We start from the raw sequence: 18,139 nt of genomic DNA, 5'->3' as shown, positions 1-18,139 counted from the left end.
TAATATTTATTCCCTTTGCATATAAATAAAAACAAGAAACAGTTCACTCAGCCTGCTCTGCTATTGGTCAAAAAGACAGAGCTCCGCCTCCTCTCCCTCAGAGTTTATGGGGAACTTCATGTCAGTCACAGACAGTGGTGACATTCAAAATGCAAATCAGACTGTTTGAGTTTGAGCAACTTGTTTCCTTAAATCTTATTTGGTTTGACTCACACGTGGCCTCTATAGCTTCATTATCAGACGGCCTTTGGGCTTTTTAAACAATCTAATGAGGATGTTTGTCATTGTTACATCAGGTAAGTGGCAGTTTGTGGAACAAGGTTAAAAAGGAACGTACAAAAATACAGGAAGTAGTGCTGAGTTATAAAACAGAAAACCACTGCCTATGTCAGCAACAGGAAAATTCCATCCAAAATGTAGAGTATTTATGCACAAGGAAGGACTTTTCCTTTAAACACTTCATTTAACAAAATAAAGCTGTCATTTATTTGTATTAATCTAATCAGAACTAGTGTGTCATTTAGATTTTCAGTTTTGGCCCTTGTAAACATTATGGTTACCTCTATGTATGTCACATCTGCTGCTCATGTCCAACCAGGAACTAAAATGATAAACTTCTCTTTAATCTTAAAATCTCTTTAATCCAAAATCCAAAATCTTAAAAGCCATTTGAATGTGCGTTTTTGATGTTTTGGATTTTTTTTTTGTCTTGTCCCAGTACATATATATTGTGTAAGCAGCTCTTGAGATTAAAATAAGTCTGCTTTGTTCTGTCTGCATTTCATTATCAAGTTGGTGTTTCAATTGGTAGGGGGATAAGGATGAAGTGCATGGTTAGCATGCCAGTTGGTGTTCTCTGTAGTTAACTGTTGTCTTGTGTTGTGAAAAGTGCTGACTCATTGTGATGAATAATTAAGCTGTTCAGAATGCAGAAAGTGAGGAATAACTTTGGACCACTGCAAACCACCGACCCCATCACCACCCACCCCAACACCACCAACCCCATCACCACCCACCCCAACACCACCAACCCCAACACCATCAACCCCAACACCAACCCCATCACCACCAACCCCATCACCACCAACCCCAACACCACCAACCCCATCACCACCCACCCATCACCACCGACCCCAACACCACCGACCCCAACACCACCGACCCCATCACCACCGACCCATCACCACCAACCCCATCACCACCACCCCAACACCACCAACCCCAACACCATCAACCCCAACACCAACCCCATCACCACCGACCCCATCACCACCACCCCAACACCACCGACCCCAACACCACCGACCCCATCACCACCAACCCCATCACCACCCACCCAACACCACCAACCCCCCAACACCATCAACCCAACACAACCCCATCACCACCAACCCCATCACCACCAACCCCAACACCACCCACCCCATCACCACCCACCCCATCACCACCGACCCCAACACCACCGACCCCAACACCACCGACCCATCACCACCCACCCCATCACCACCAACCCCATCACCACCCACCCCATCACCACCCAACCCAACACCCAACCCCACCCATCACCACCAACCCCAACACCACCCACCCCAACACCCACCAACCCCATCACCACCAACCCCAACACCACCAACCCCATCACCACCCACCCCATCACACCGACCCCAACACCACCGACCCCAACACCAGCAACACCACAAACACCAACCCCATCACCACCCACCCCAACACCACCAACCCCATCACCACCCACCCCATCACCACCAACCCCATCACCACCAACCCACCACCACCCACCCATCACCACCCACCCATCACCACCAACCCCATCACCACCAACCCATCACCACCCAACCCCAACACCACCAACCCCATCACCACCCACCCAACACCACCAAACCCCATCACCACCAACCCATCACCACCACCCCCATCACCACCAAACCCCATCACCACCCACCCATCACCACCAACCCCATCACCACCAACCCATCACCACCCACCCCATCACCACCAACCCCAACACCACCCACCCCATCACCACCAACCCCAACACCACCAACCCCATCACCACCAACCCCAACACCACCAACCCCATCACCACCGACCCCAACACCAGCAACACCACAAACACCAACCCCAACACCACCAACACCCAACCCCAACACCACCAACCCCAACACCAACCGCAACACCACAACCCAAACACCCAACCCCAACACCAACCCCAACACCACCCACCCCATCACCACCCACCCCATCACCACTCACCCCATCACCACCAACCCCATCACCACCAACCCCAACACAAACCAACCCCAACACCACCCACCCCATCACCACCAACCCCAACACCACCCACCCCCACATCACCACCAACCCCAACACCACCACCCACCCCATCACCACCAACCCCAACACCACCCACCCCAACACACCACCAACCCCATCACCACCAACCCCAACACCACCAACCCCATCACCACCCACCCCATCACCACCGACCCCAACACCACCGACCCCAACACCACAAACACCAACCCCATCACCACCAACCCCAACACCACCAACCCCAACACCACCAACCCCATCACCACCGACCCCAACACCAGCAACACCACAAACACCAACCCAACACCACCAACCCCAACACCAACCCAACACCACCAACCCCAACACCAACCGCAACACCACAACCCCAACACCAACCCCAACACCAACCCCAACCACCACCACCCCACCCCATCACCACTCACCCATCACCACCAACCCCATCACACCAACCCCATCACCACCAACCCCAACACCCAACCCATCACCACCAACCCCATCACCACCCACCCCAACACCACCAACCCCATCACCACCAACCCCAACACCACCAACCCCATCACCACCAACCCCAACACCAACCCCAACACCAACCGCAACACCAACAACCCCAACACCAACCCCCAACACCAACCCCATCACCACCAACCCCAACACCACCCACCCCATCACCACCAACCCCATCACCACCAACCCCAACACCAACCCCATCACCACCCACCCCATCACCACCAACACCACCAACCCCATCACCACCAACCCCAAACACACCCACCCCATCACCACCTACTCCAACACCACCCACCCATCACCACCCACCCCATCACTACCGACCCCATCACCACCCACCCCATCACTACCGACCCCATCACCACCGACCCCATCACCACCAACCTCACCACCGACCCCATCACCACTAACCCCATCATCACCAACCCCATCACCACCAACCCTAACACCACCAACCCCATCACCACCCACCCCATCACCACCGACCCCAACACCACCAACCCCATCACCACCAACCTCATCACCACCCACCCCATTACCACCGACCCCAACACCACCAACACCACCAACACCAACACCACCAACCCCAACACCACAACCCCAACACCAACCCCATCACCACCAACCCCAACACCACCCACCCCATCACCACCAACCCCAACAACCAACCCCATCACCACCAACCCCAACACCACCCACCCATCACCACAACCCCAACACCACCAACCCCATCACCACCAACCCCAACACCAACCCCATCACCACCAACCCCAACACCAACCCCAACACCACCAACCCCAACACCACCCACCCCATCACCACCAACCCCAACACCACCCACCCCATCACCACCTACTCCAACACCACCCACCCCATCACTACCGACCCCATCACCACCAACCTCATCACCACCGACCCCAACACCAATCCTGTCACAAACCCTTAGGAATGTGAGGAATGCAGGAGAGGGCCATGTGATCTGAGTCTAACTTCAGAATCCAGATTCCTGCTCCCGGGTCCAGAGACCCTCCCTAGAGTCCTCCCTAAGTTCTCCAGCTCCAGTTCAGTGCCAGTCTGGTCCAGGATCTGGGTCTACAGGCATTCCAAGGCTGTTGAGTTGCATTATTTGGCTTATAGTAATACATATCTGTGAGTGTGTGAGTGTGTGAGTGTGTGTGTGTGCGTGTGTGTGTGCATGTGTGTACATGTGTGGTGTGAGTGTGGCTTCAGGAGCAGAAGGAGAGCTTCATGAATCCAATCTGTTCTTACGCCTGTGTTATCAGCACAGTTTCATGTGTGAGTCCGCCCACAGCCCACTGTAGTGTGTGTGCATGTGCTTGTGTGTGCTTTTGTGTGTGCATGTGTGCTTTTGTGTGTATGTGTGTGCGTGTGTGTGCTGGGAAGTGGGGGTAGAGGGGCACAATGACTTCTATTCAGACCCAACAGCACCAGACCTGCACCTGCTGCTCACCTGACAGAGCCCACAGACAGAGGCTCATCCACTGCTTTAGTCCTGGTCTAGTCTTGGTTTAGTCCTGGTTTGATCCTGGTTTAGCCTTGGTTTAGTTAGTACAGGTTTAATCCTAATTTATTTCTAGTTTATGTTCAGCTTCAGTCCTGGTTTACTCTTGGATTAGTCTGGGTTCAGTCCAGGTTTACTACAGATTTATTTAGTACAGCTTTAGTCCTGGTTTTGTACAGATTTATTTAGTACACGTTTAGTCTTGGTTTAGTCCTGGTTTAGTAGTTTTGGCCTCTCCACATCGGGCACATTAAAGTTGCTAATATTGACATGCCATTTTCAGATTCACTTCTTGTGTCCAGCAGTGCGCCCTGTGTCGTTGTCCAGCTCTGGGCTCTTACAGACTCTGGGGGTCAGTGCAGTCATTGTGGTTTAACAGACTTCTGCTTCTCACAGACTTTTGGACGTCACGCTGCTCTGATGTGGAGCTTTGATTCCCTGTCCACATGCTCCTCTGTCCTCCTTTTTCAGGAGGACAGAGGACACAGCTGCGGGCAGTGGGTTCACATGTTTGAGAGCCCAGAGTGTTTGGGCCTGTGGGACATTGTAAGACACTGTTTAAAGGGCTCAGATTACACTATTTTCTGATCTCTCTTATAATGTTCTTTCCTCACCCCAATATATCTGGAGTTGTGCTTTGTTTTTGTTTCATGCACACATGTTTAACACACAAACCCTGCATATGCATAAACTTCAAACATCTTCACAAGAATCATTTGACTCATGTGCGTCCTCGAAATGACTAAACTGTGAAGCTACAGCAGTTGTTTTAACCTCTTTGAACTGTCTTTGTCTTTCGGTGGACCAGGACATAGCTACTGGAGACTGTCTGTGGCAATTCTGACTGAACAAAAGGAAAATATTTGTAGAAAGGGCAACTATTGATGGGTATTCTACTGTACTGCAGTATAAAGCAGTTTGGCTAAGTTCAAGTAAAACAGAGCATTTAGAGCTTTGGACATGTAGACAGACTAATAATGCAGGTTTACGCAAACATGTGTGAATGAAACAAACACAACTCCAGCTTTGTTTTTGAGCAGGCTAAAAGCTCACAAGAGTCCATTTTGTTTATAGAGGACCTTCAGCTCCTTTTCTAGACGTTCCATAATTTGTGACATTTTGGGTTCATGTTAGGGTTAAACAAGTTGAGAAAAATATCTGGCAATTCTTGTGATTAGACTTAGATGAACTTCATTGATCCACAGGGGAAAATACATGGACACAGTAGCTCAAATAAAAATAAAAATAAAATAGAAAATATGTAATAAATATAAAGTAATAAATAAGTTACATAAAGGTGAGTTGTTGTACATTTGTAGGGAGTATTATCTGTCCCTCTATAGTGCAGTGGGTGAGTTTTTGTACAGTTGTAGCGAGTATTATCTGTCCCTCTATAGTGCAGTGGGTGAGTTGTTGTACAGTTGTAGGGAGTATTATCTGTCTCTCTATAGTCTGATGCAGTGGGTGAGTTGTTGTACATTTGTAGGGAGTATTATCTGTCCTTCTATAGTGCAGTGGGTGAGTTGTTGTACATTTGTAGGGAGTATTATCTGTCCTTCTATAGTGCAGTGGGTGAGTTGTTGTACATTTGTAGGGAGTATTATCTGTCCTTCTATAGTGCAGTGCATGAGTTGTTGTACAGTTGTAGGGAGTATTATCTGTCTCTCTATAGTCTGGTGCAGTGGGTGAGTTGTTGTACATTTGTAGGGAGTATTATCTGTCCCTCTATAGTGCAGTGGGTGAGTTGTTGTACATTTGTAGGGAGTATTATCTGTCCCTCTATAGTGCAGTGGGTGAGTTGTTGTACAGTTGTAGGGAGTATTCTCTGTCTCTCTATAGTCTGATGCAGTGGGTGAGTTGTTGTACATTTGTAGGGAGTATTATCTGTCCTTCTATAGTGCAGTGGGTGAGTTGTTGTACATTTGTAGGGAGTATTATCTGTCCTTCTATAGTGCAGTGGGTGAGTTGTTGTACATTTGTAGGGAGTATTATCTGTCCTTCTATAGTGCAGTGCATGAGTTGTTGTACAGTTGTAGGGAGTATTATCTGTCTCTCTATAGTCTGGTGCAGTGGGTGAGTTGTTGTACATTTGTAGGGAGTATTATCTGTCCCTCTATAGTGCAGTGGGTGAGTTGTTGTACATTTGTAGGGAGTATTATCTGTCCCTCTATAGTGCAGTGGGTGAGTTGTTGTACAGTTGTAGGGAGTATTCTCTGTCTCTCTATAGTCTGATGCAGTGGGTGAGTTGTTGTACATTTGTAGGGAGTATTATCTGTCCTTCTATAGTGCAGTGGGTGAGTTGTTGTACATTTGTAGGGAGTATTATCTGTCCTTCTATAGTGCAGTGGGTGAGTTGTTGTACAGTTGTAGGGAGTATTATCTGTCCCTCTCGTGCAGTGTCCATGATGGAGAGCAGTTTGTCCAGTGATTGTGATTAGATTTGCGATTTATGTTTTAATAATCTGTTTAAAATTGAGATTTTAAACATGTTCAGAAGAACTGACAAAAAAACAAACAAACCTGAAATCTGAACTGAAGCTAATACAAGAATCACATTTCAGAAGATGTTTGTACAGATCTAAACTACACGGGTAGATGTTTTTAGGCAGAATAAGTCTTTGGGAATATTGATTGTGTTTGTGGAGGAAATGCTGGCACTTCCAACATGGCTGCCTCTGGGTTCTGCTCATTTGTCTTTCATTTAAACTTTGGTGTCATTCGGCCTGTGATTCCTCTCACCTGTGACCAAGTCCAAACTAACTTTTTACAGACAAGACAAAGATGCATTTTGAGGTAAGATTACAACAAAAGCACATCCAGCTTTTCTTTTACTTTGTTAGTGTTTAGGCTCGCACATGTGGATTTTTGACAATATATTTTTTCACATTAGGTTAAGATTAGAGTTAGGATCAGGCTTAGATTCAGGGTTTTGGTTAAGTCTGCTCACCAGGTCCTGGCAAAACGGAGCTGCAGTTTTTTTTAGACAAAAGAAAATGATAAGTAAATAAAAGTATTGGATCCCTGTATTGAACAGATCATAAAATGGATCATTATCTTACAATTTGGACATTTTAAATCACAATATTGATCTAAAACAACTTAATAAAAGAAACAAATCCACTGACTTCTTTGTAAGAAAACTGCAGCGGCGCCCAGTGGGAGCTGATGACGTCGTAAACCATCATCATCAGCACACATCGCTGTGCTGTGGGGCCCTTCTATGGATAAATGCAAATCACATTAGCAGGTATAGGATTTTGAAATTTTGACAAAACAACTGCAGAATCCTATGTATATATAAGAGAGTATGAAAACTAAAACTGGACAAGGAAGTGTGTACATCACAGTGGGTGTGTACTAGCCTGATTTATCAGCTGTTTTCACTTCATGGAAACTGTCTGACCTCGCAGTGTTAGAATTTGTTCACTTGACAGTAGGCAGATACTTTTTTCAATTTAACCAATTGCTGCCGTTTGGTCGTGACGTCTGTAATGTTCCAGTAACAGAGCAACTGGTATATTAAGCTTTTCCCAAACCCAATAGGAAGAAGGACAATAACGTCTTTCCCCTTGGTACAATTCACCAAACATTCTCTATGTTCCGACTTTCGATTCGTTGACAACACTGAATGTCTGGCTCTTCGCTGATTGGTTGGTGCCCGAACTCGCACTTCTGGATTCTTACAAACTGTCTAGTGTATTTTGATTCCTGATCTAGTCGCTGGAGAGAAATGAATTTGAGTGGAGGCACTAGGTGGCGCCAGTCTGACTAGGTATGTACCAGACGAGCCAAAAATGGGGGTACATCAGCAAAATGGTGAGTTTTGTCTAGTTTTAATAAAACTAATAATAATTATACAACAGACTTGTATAGCGCTTTCTTTTTGACACTCAAAGACACTTTACAAATGAACAAGAAGTCACTGTAGAAAACGGGGGAATCACGGAGGGAACGCCACATTGAACAGGTGAGTTTTTAGTCATGATTTGAAGTGCTGCAGTGAATTTGAGTTCCTGGTGGACTGTGGAGTGAGTTCCAGAGAGATTTTACAATTTTGGTGAAGTTTATCATTTTACTTCCTGGTTGGACACAGGCAGCAGATGTGACATAGGTCATCCCAGTTTGGTTACTTAGCAACCATAATGTAAACAAGACTCTAAATTACACAGTAGTGGCAATTAGGCAAATAGAATTAGAGACACACCTTTATTTTGTAAAATAATGGTTTAAACAGTCAGAAAAATGCTGTAAATTGTCCTTATATTTTGGGTAGTTTTAGAACTCAGCACTACTTCCTGTATTTTTGTATTTTTCTTCTCAACATTTTCCCTACAAACAGCCACTTAACTGATGTAAAACTAAGATCAGTATCGACCACAGGTCCTATCCTCCAAACCCGTCATATATGCACTTTAAACAGATGGAGATATGAAGAGGCCAAACAATAAAGTGAGTGTTCAAAAGTATCTGACACAGTTCCAAGGCTCTTTGGTTTACTTTGCACTGGGTTTGTCAAAAATCAGATACTAATCGAAACTAAAACTAGTTTAGAAACTAGATACTCATTTTTCTCAGGTATAGATCCTAAAAAGTGCCATTCACAGACAGAAGTGAACCTTTCCTGAAAGTCTTTAGAATGATGTTGAGCTGTGTCACAACAAGTAGAAGACACATAGACTATACACACATGGACTGGAAAGTTCTGTCAGTTAATGTGCAAAATTGATGAAGAATTTTTTTTTTTTAATTATTATTTTATTCTCATCGTGGTATCAGAATCAGTTTGAGTATCGAGTCTACTCCTTATTGTTTCCTTAGAAAAAAAGTGTTAAATATTAGAATGGTGACAACACTAGTAGAAAATATGGTTTAGGTAAATGCACATCTCTGAGACAGACCTGTGTGTGAGAGACATGTCCCATTGTGTTTGACATGATTTGTTTATGACAGACACTTCCTGGTTCTATCCTGACATTTAGCTGCTATTGGACAAATATTTACATAAATGAGGCCCCCACAAGACTTCATTTTATCTGCACAAAGATTATTCCTACATACTTTGTGATGCTCAAGTACAAGTCCCGAGAACAGGTCTGTTTCCACAGCTGACATTTGGATCTTAAATCTGTTAACCCTTTTCTTCCAGTCGACTTCAGTCTGGAATTTGGAACATGTTTGCCAACATCCCTTTCTAAAGGGACTGTTTATGAGTTTCAGCTTTGATGACCTCAACCATTCAAATGTTAGGCTATAATATTCAGTTAATAATCACCATGGCAACTGTCCTTACTTTTCATCATCTACATGAAACCCATGGACTGCTCTGTGTGGAAATGAGGGAAAAGACACTTTGTGTCCCCGCTCACATTTAAAATGTGATCTTCAGGATCTTATCTTTGGACCGTCTGTCCACAGGTCTGTAGTTGCCTAAAAAGGCAGAGTGAGGACACTTGGTTCTAGCCTAAATCTCATCTCGTGTTGCCTTCCTGTAACCATGGCAACCGGGAATCTTCAATCTTTGGTCCGTTCCACGAATCCACACGTTTTCTGAATACGCGCACGTCTCCGCGCTCTGTGCGCTGTCTTTCCACAGTGTACACTACACACACACGTGTAAAGAAAAGCACACACGTACAAGGCAAGACTGGTCATTACATCAAGCCTGCTACGCTAACCGTTAGCCCTGATGCTGTGGGGAACTCCAAACACAAGCACAGAGCCAAAGAGCCAAAGAGCCGCTTCCCCCGCCACACATCCGCTCCAAACCCGGCCAACCACACGGACTAGGACAACGCAGTGCCCGCGGAGACACGGGGAGACACGGGGACTCCGGGAGCGCAGTCCCCACACGGTTAAAGCGAGCCCCGAGCTAACAGCCTGGATTTCCCCACAGCAAAAACTTCTAGACTTGAGCTGGCACCGCGGACAGCCTCTGCTCCACTGCGCACGGACACTCAGCCAAAGTGGGCAAAAGCACGTCTGTGGATGAGACGAGGGCGCGCTTACCGTGGGTACGTTCTGGTCCACGGAACAGCGGAGAGACCGCGGCAGGAGGACGGCTTCGGCTCCGGGCTCAGGAGGGCTGCAGCTGGAGGAGCGATCCACCCAGGGCCCGGAGGAAAGAGCGGAGCGGGGGGGGGGGGGGGGGGGGGTGGGGGGGGTGATAGCAGCGGGGCCAGAGGGAGGGAGAGGCGGGCGGAGGAGGGGAGAGGCGGGCGGAGGAGAGGAGGGGCCGTCACGTCTCCAACAGGACATGATGTCAGGAGCAGCCTCAGCAGACCCACCGCGCTGGGAGCGTCCTGTCTCATGAGCTCCAGAACAGTCTAGTCTAATGCAAAACCAAACCACAAGGATCCAGCCCAGTCATTCTGAAACTTCCACATCAACTATCACCTGATCCACCACAAAACATCTGAACTAAACACACAAGAAGGACTAAGACTACTTCTGACGAGGCTCATAATACCAAATGTACTCTAAACATACTCGAAACTAAAATACTCTAAATAAACAAATACTCAAACTGCACTCCCACCTGACCTGACTGTTGACTATAGACGAGTGTATACTTTAACACACTGTAACACACTGAAGTACACTGTAACACACTGCAATAGACTGTAGTAGTAGTAGTAGTAGTAGTAGTAGTAGTAGTAGTAGACTGTAGTACGATGCAATAGACTGTAGTACACTGTAATAGACTGTAGTAGTAGTAGTAGACAGTAGTACACTGTAACAGACTGTAGTAGTAGTAGATTGTAGTAGACTCTAGTAGACTGTAGCACTAGTAGTAGTAGTAGTAGAACTCATAGACTGTAGTACACTGTAACAGATTGTATTAGTAGGAGACTGTAGTACACAGTAGTATTAGGAGACTGTAGGAGACTATAGTAGACTGTAGTAGACAGTAGTAGTGTGTAGTAGTGTGTACTGCAGTGTAGTGTAGTGTGTTCTTTTGGTACTTCCCTGTCAGTGCAGTTCTAGGTCTTTACAGGAGAATACACATACATACACACACACACATCTGCTACACACACACATCTCCTACACACACACATCTCCTACACACACACATCTCCTACACACACACATCTCCTACCCACACACATCTGCTACACACACACACATCTGCTACACACACATCTGCTACACACACACATCTGCTACACACACACATCTGCTACACACACATCTGCTACACACACACATCTGCTACACACACAAACCACTGCTACACACAAACCACTGCTACACACACACATCTGCTACACACATATCTGCTACACACACAAACCACTGCTACACACACATCTGCTACACACACACATCTGCTACACACACAAACCACTGCTACACACAAACCACTGCTACACACACACATCTGCTACACACACATCTGCTACACACACACATCTGCTACACACACATCTGCTACACACACACATCTGCTACACACACAAACCACTGCTACACACAAACCACTGCTACACACACACATCTGCTACACACATATCTGCTACACACACACACAAACCACTGCTACACACACATCTGCTACACACAACTGCTACACACACATCTGCTACACACACATCTGCTACACACACACATCTGCTACACACACATCTGCTACACACACATCTGCTACACACACATCTGCTACACACACATCTGCTACACACACACATCTGCTACACACACACATCTGCTACACACACACATCTGCTACACACACACATCTGCTACACACACATCTGCTACACACACACATCTGCTACACACACATCTGCTACACACACACATCTGCTACACACACACATCTGCTATACACACAAACCACTGCTACACACACATCTGTTACACACACACATCTGCTACACACACATCTGCTACACACACACATCTGCTACACACACATCTGCTACACACATCTGCTACACACACATCTGCTACACACATATCTGTTACACACACACATCTGCTACACACACATCTGCTACACACACATCTACACACACACATCTGCTACACACACATCTGCTACACACACATCTGCTACACACACACATCTGCTACACACACATCTGCTACACACACACATCTGCTACACACACACATCTGCTACACACACATCTGCTACACACACACATCTGCTACACACACACATCTGCTACACACACACATCTGCTACACACACACATGCTTGTGCACAGGGCAGGCCTGCAGCAGGCCCAGAGCAGGTCTGGAGGCTCGGTGCTTGTGGGTGCACTGAGGTGGGACTTCCTCACTTTGTTCACACACTTCCTGGTTTTGTCTGGGCTCTGGAGACTGAGTCAGGCTTCACTGAACCCAAAGTCAGGATTGAGGATTCAGGTGTGAGAGAGTCCCAGTGCACCTCTGTTCAAATCCTGACATCTATAGACTAAGACAAACTTCTTTCAAACTGAAAACGCTACAGGAAGTGCTCTATTGTGTTTTTAAGCTTCAAACACCTTCATATTTCAGCTCTGGAATTGCCCATCTCTCCTGAACCAAAGAGAAAAGGAGCTGTTTAAAACTTCAAAAACTTCAAAATTCCTTTCCATAATATCAGCTCTTTAAAATCCCAGTCCTTTAAGTTCCTTAAACTGAAATCATGTGAATAAAGCTCCACTTTTCACACTGCAGTGATACAAAAGTTCCACTGGCTTCAGGTCAGAGCAGGTCACAGAGGAACTGTCTGCTGGACTTCCATGTGCTTCTTCCTCCTCCTGCCTCCTCCTGCCTCCTCCTGCCTCCTCCTGCCCCCTCCTGCCTCCTCCTGCCATCTGTGTTCCTCTTCACAGTCTCCTGTTCACACATGTGCAGGTCACACGTGTGCACATCACACATGTGCAGGTCACACGTGTGCACATCACACAGGTGCAGGTCACACGTGTGCACACACAAACACCACATGAATTAAAAAGTCAAATATGAAAAACTGACATAATATGATGATGATTATTATTATGATTATTATTATTATCATTATCATTATTATTTATTCTTACAGTGAGTGGGCTCGCATCTCCATAAACCTGACCCTTCTTTGGCCTGGAGGAGGGCCTGCTCCTGCTTGTTTCCATGGAGACGTTGTGCCTTTGGTTATAATATTCCACAGTATCACACACACAATCTATCTCCATGGAGAATGTTCTGAAGTGATGTGAACTCTGTATTACCATGGAAACATGCAGTTGACTTTCCACCTTCAGAAAGCTCCACACTGTAGCTTTAAATGCCTCAATGTGCTTTTCAGTCAGATGTGAAAATGTGTGATTTTTCTCGAGTGTGTTGTTTTCCAGAACAAACAGTTTGATCCTGTTTGACCGAATGTGTTTATGAGGGCAAAACTGCTGAGTCATGCTTCAGACAGTGTTTCAGAACACACAAACACACACACATGCACACACATACACACACATACACACAAACACACGCACACAAACACATACACACACAAACACACACACAAACATACACATAAACATACACACACGCACACACACACACACACACACACCAACAAACATACACACACATACACACACAAACACACACATGAAAACACGCACACAAACACACACAAACACATACACACAAACACACACACACAAACATGAACACAAACACACACAAACACACACCCACACACACACACCCCTACACACACACACACAAACACAAACACACACAAACACACACCCACACACACACACCCCTACACACAAACACGAACACAAACACACACCCACACACACACACACCCCTACACACACACACGGACACAAACACACACAAACACACACCCACACACACACACACCCCTACACACACACACAAACACGAACACAAACACACACAAACACAACACACACCCACACACACACACCCCTACACACACACACAAACACGAACACAAACACACACAAACACACACACACACACACCCTACAACACACAAACACACACAAACACACACAGAAACACCCCCACAAACATACACATAAACATACACACAAACACTCATACAAACACATACACACAAACATACAAATATACACACACACACCCTCATACAAACACACATAAACACACACAAACACCCCCACAAACATACACATAAACATACACATAAACATACACACAAACACTCATACAAACACACACACAAACATACAAATACACACACACACACCCTCATACAAACACACATAAACACACACAAACACCCCCACAAACACCCCAACAAACATACACATAAACATACACATAAACATACACATAAACACACTTAAAAACACATACACACATATGCATACACACAAACATGCAAACAAACACACACATATATTCAAACAAACACATGCATATACACACAATCACACACATGCGCATGTGTACATACACACGCACACACACACACACACATACACACACACACGCACACACACACACACACACACACACATCTCCTACACACACATCTGCTACACACACACACGCGCACGCACACACATATATAAACAAACAAACGCACACATGTTTTGTGCTGTGTCATGGTTGGACGGGTTTCTGCTGCACACTGGAGGTTTTTTTTGCTGAGTTTTGGACGATAGTGTGTCAACTGTTCAATTGAAAATGAACACATCCTGCTTTTGTGCAGAGCTGGTTAACATTTACTCACATTTACTTACTAGAATACACACTTTTCCTCCTCCTTGAGTAATATTTTTGTTGAAGTAACAGTATTCTAAAAGTTGTGCTTCTTCTTCCCTCTGTGAGTCTAACGTGACACAATCTTTCTGTGACAATCTGAAATGATTTAAACATTTGTGTTTCTTGCAGCTCCTTCACATCTGATTTAGTTTGTCACATTTTTGTTACAATTACTCTTGAAGTTACTCCTACTTAGACTCTTGGACCACTACTTTATATTTCTACTTGGGTAATATTCTTTTTTAATTAACTTACTTGGGTACGTTTTGTGGGACATGTTCAGTGCCTGATGTTCTCCTCACCACAACAACACCAACTGAACACTCAGGCTAAAAGGATTTAAACTATGTTGTAATGCTGTCACCTCCTCAAACACACACACACACGCACACACACGAACACCCCCCCCACACACACACGCACGCACGCACGTTTGAGTAATCCTTTAGAATTAATCTGTCTACATCTAAAAGCTCCAAATGCTCTGTTCCACCTTGTGATGTCATGAAGTGGTAGTTTTCAAGTGAAAAAATGAATTTATCCAAATGGTTCTAGTTGATTGAAAGGAGGTTTGTGTGTTTTAATTTCTTGGGTTCTTTTTAAAGACACTGCAGTAAAGTGTATTTCTCTTGTTGACATGTTTCGGCTGCTGCCGCTGTGAGCCATCTTCAGAACTGTCACCGATGTTGGTGGTGGCAGCGAGCAGCCGAAACATGTCAACAAGGTAAATACAATACAATACAAGTATATAAGAAGACAAAATGAACATCATTGGCTTAAGATTTGTGTGTATTATTTATGTGTGAATGAAATAAAACACAACTCCAGGTCTGTTTGTGATGAGCAAACTACATTAGAACATAGTGGATCAGAAAATGGTGTGATATGGCTCCTTGAATTTTAAAACCATTTAAACCATGCTGTTGATCTAAAAATAAAGTATTTATATCATGGGACCAGATTTTTTCCCCATAAGCTGAATATATTTGTAATAGCAGCTACTGTTTTAGCCTCACTTAAACTGACAGAGTTTGTATATTGTGTATTTGACTTGTGTATTTGATGAGGCAGCACATTCAAGTGTTGACTTTCACACACATGTTTTGGAGTCGAGTCAGATTTCCTTATCAGGTCCAGTGTGTGGAGAAGAAGAGCTCCTATGTGAGGGGCTGGCTCCCTCTAGTGTGCACACAAGGACACGGCACACAAGGACACGGCAGGACACAAGGACACGGCACACACTCCCCTGCTGTGTTTGTGCGCCTCTCTCCCAAACCTCTCTCTGTTCTTCAGGGTTTTGTGCTTTTAACATTTAAGTTAATGTCTTACCTTCCACCAGTATTTTCTGACCAGTCGAGTGCTTGATTTCTCTTAAAGAGACATATTCTATAAAAAGGACTTGTATTCATGTTCCAGCTGTTTCCCATCACCGTTTATTCACCTGAAGTTATCTTTGTGATTCTTGCACCTTTGTCTTATTTTCATGACGCCATGTTGCTGATTAACTTCTGTTTTCACCATGACGGTACACGCCCACGGTAACATACAGCGTCATTTGGCTATTAATTAAAAAAAAAAAAAAGTCCACTACTTGCTAGTGTGATGTGCAGGTCTCCACAGGAGGGTCCACAGCGTGCGGCGCTTTGTTGTCATGACGTTTATAGTGACGTCAGCTCCCATTGGGCACAGCAGTTTTCTAACGTGGAAGTCATCACACTTGTTTTATTTCTTATTTTATGTCATTTTAGAATATTCTGATTTAAAAGGTGCAAATGATGAAATACTGATCCACAGGAATCAGAGATTAGAAGTGCAGAGCACACAGGTTCTACAGGTGCTTTCAGGCTCTTGTCTGGGTCTGAGGTGAGGCAGGTAGTGTTTGACTTGCTGCTGTTATGCGCACACATACAGACAGACAGCTTTGACGCCTTTAATGCTCGTGTGTGTTATTCTGTTTCATTCAGACTCTCTGAGGGAAACACTCACTGTACACAACAGCCTGCTGCTGTTCTTAAACACCTTGAAAAGTAACAATACAAATTTAAAGAGGGACTATTGACTTGTGTGAGGTATTAACTTACACAGAACATATTTAGGTCATCATACTTACTACCAAGAAGGAAACTTATAGACAAACAAACAAAAACAAAAAAAAAAACAGTGAGGAGGAGGTGTGTCCAAGCTTTGGACTGGTCATGTAACTACAAACACTGAAATGTTTTTTCATCTGCAGTGTGTTGTGTTAAAGAAGACCCCTGAAACCCCCACAGACACAGAGCAGTGTGCTGGGACTGATCAGGTCACATGACTCCTCTGTCAGCACTAGGGAGGGGCAGAGCGGTCATGTGACCTGCAGCCGAGGGAGTGAGCAGCAGGTGCACAGACAGGACAGGAGCGCTCCTGATCTTGGACCTGCTCACACACAGGTAGGACTCACAGTCACACTGCTCTGAGCTTTACTCACACATTTGTCACAATGTGCAGCCAAATCCTGCTGGAGCACATTTCTGTTTCATTCAAGTGCACCTGTTCTGCAGCACCTCCTTGGTCTCCTGCAGGAGACCTCTGCTGCCCCCTGCTGACCTCAACTCATCTTCTCTGAACTGTTTCCTTCCAGCACAGTGTGTGTGAGTGTGTGCATGCTCCAGGGTCAGGCTGTAGTGAAGTTGTGTTGTAACGTCAAGTGCATGTGACGCTTCTGTTGTTCTGTTGTAAATATAAATGATAGTTTTACACCAACCAAGAAGCATATTTGTGAAGAAAACAAATGTTGAAAATTACAGGAAGTACAGAATAAAACATATTTATGACACCCCACTGGGAGAATTCTATTGAGTTTGGGCCCAGTGTATAACATGGTTGCTAGGTAACACTGTGAAAGTAAAAAAATGAAACCTATAAGTCTTAATTGTGTTCTAGAGAAATGAGTGGTCTAACCTGACACAGGTGTATTCAAGGAGCGCTGGGAGCTCTGCACTCTCACTGCACTCTAACTCTGATGTGCACATGGACATGTGGAGCCTGGAGAGCATCTGA

The 18,139-nt window shown here is 45.3% G+C and overlaps 2 protein-coding genes across 4 annotated transcripts in view; one reads left to right on the top strand and one right to left on the bottom strand.

Annotated features, from left to right (window-relative positions):
* The window catches only part of LOC110164063 (SH3 domain-binding protein 4-like), a 24,497-nt gene extending 13,999 nt beyond the window's left edge, over positions 1-10,498 (bottom strand). The window contains exons 1-2 of one of the 3 annotated variants that reach the window (XM_055152001.1): positions 10,370-10,490; positions 7,489-7,581 (exon numbers count right to left, since the gene is read on the bottom strand). The gene's annotated coding sequence lies outside the window, so the exon portion shown is untranslated. Of the gene's footprint in view, positions 1-7,488; positions 7,582-10,369 lie in introns of all 3 variants that reach the window. The other 2 variants (XM_055152009.1, XM_055152008.1) reach the window with 2 other exon arrangements.
* On the top strand, positions 275-18,139 carry LOC129409375 (uncharacterized). The gene is given in 12 exon segments (XM_055155237.1): positions 275-296; positions 941-1,040; positions 1,378-1,484; positions 1,997-2,096; positions 2,318-2,432; positions 2,435-2,589; positions 2,960-3,132; positions 3,135-3,422; positions 3,601-3,791; positions 4,647-4,715; positions 4,835-4,909; positions 18,023-18,139. Coding segments are annotated over 12 exon segments (1,512 nt in total).

The sequence above is a fragment of the Boleophthalmus pectinirostris genome, unplaced genomic scaffold (genome assembly GCF_026225935.1).
Source record: "Boleophthalmus pectinirostris isolate CB_2022bp ecotype Guang Dong unplaced genomic scaffold, ASM2622593v1 HiC_scaffold_1, whole genome shotgun sequence".
NCBI classification, from domain to species: Eukaryota; Metazoa; Chordata; class Actinopteri; order Gobiiformes; family Gobiidae; genus Boleophthalmus; species Boleophthalmus pectinirostris.
Note: the sequence above shows the minus strand (reverse complement) of the source record. Positions and strands in the feature narration are given on the sequence as shown.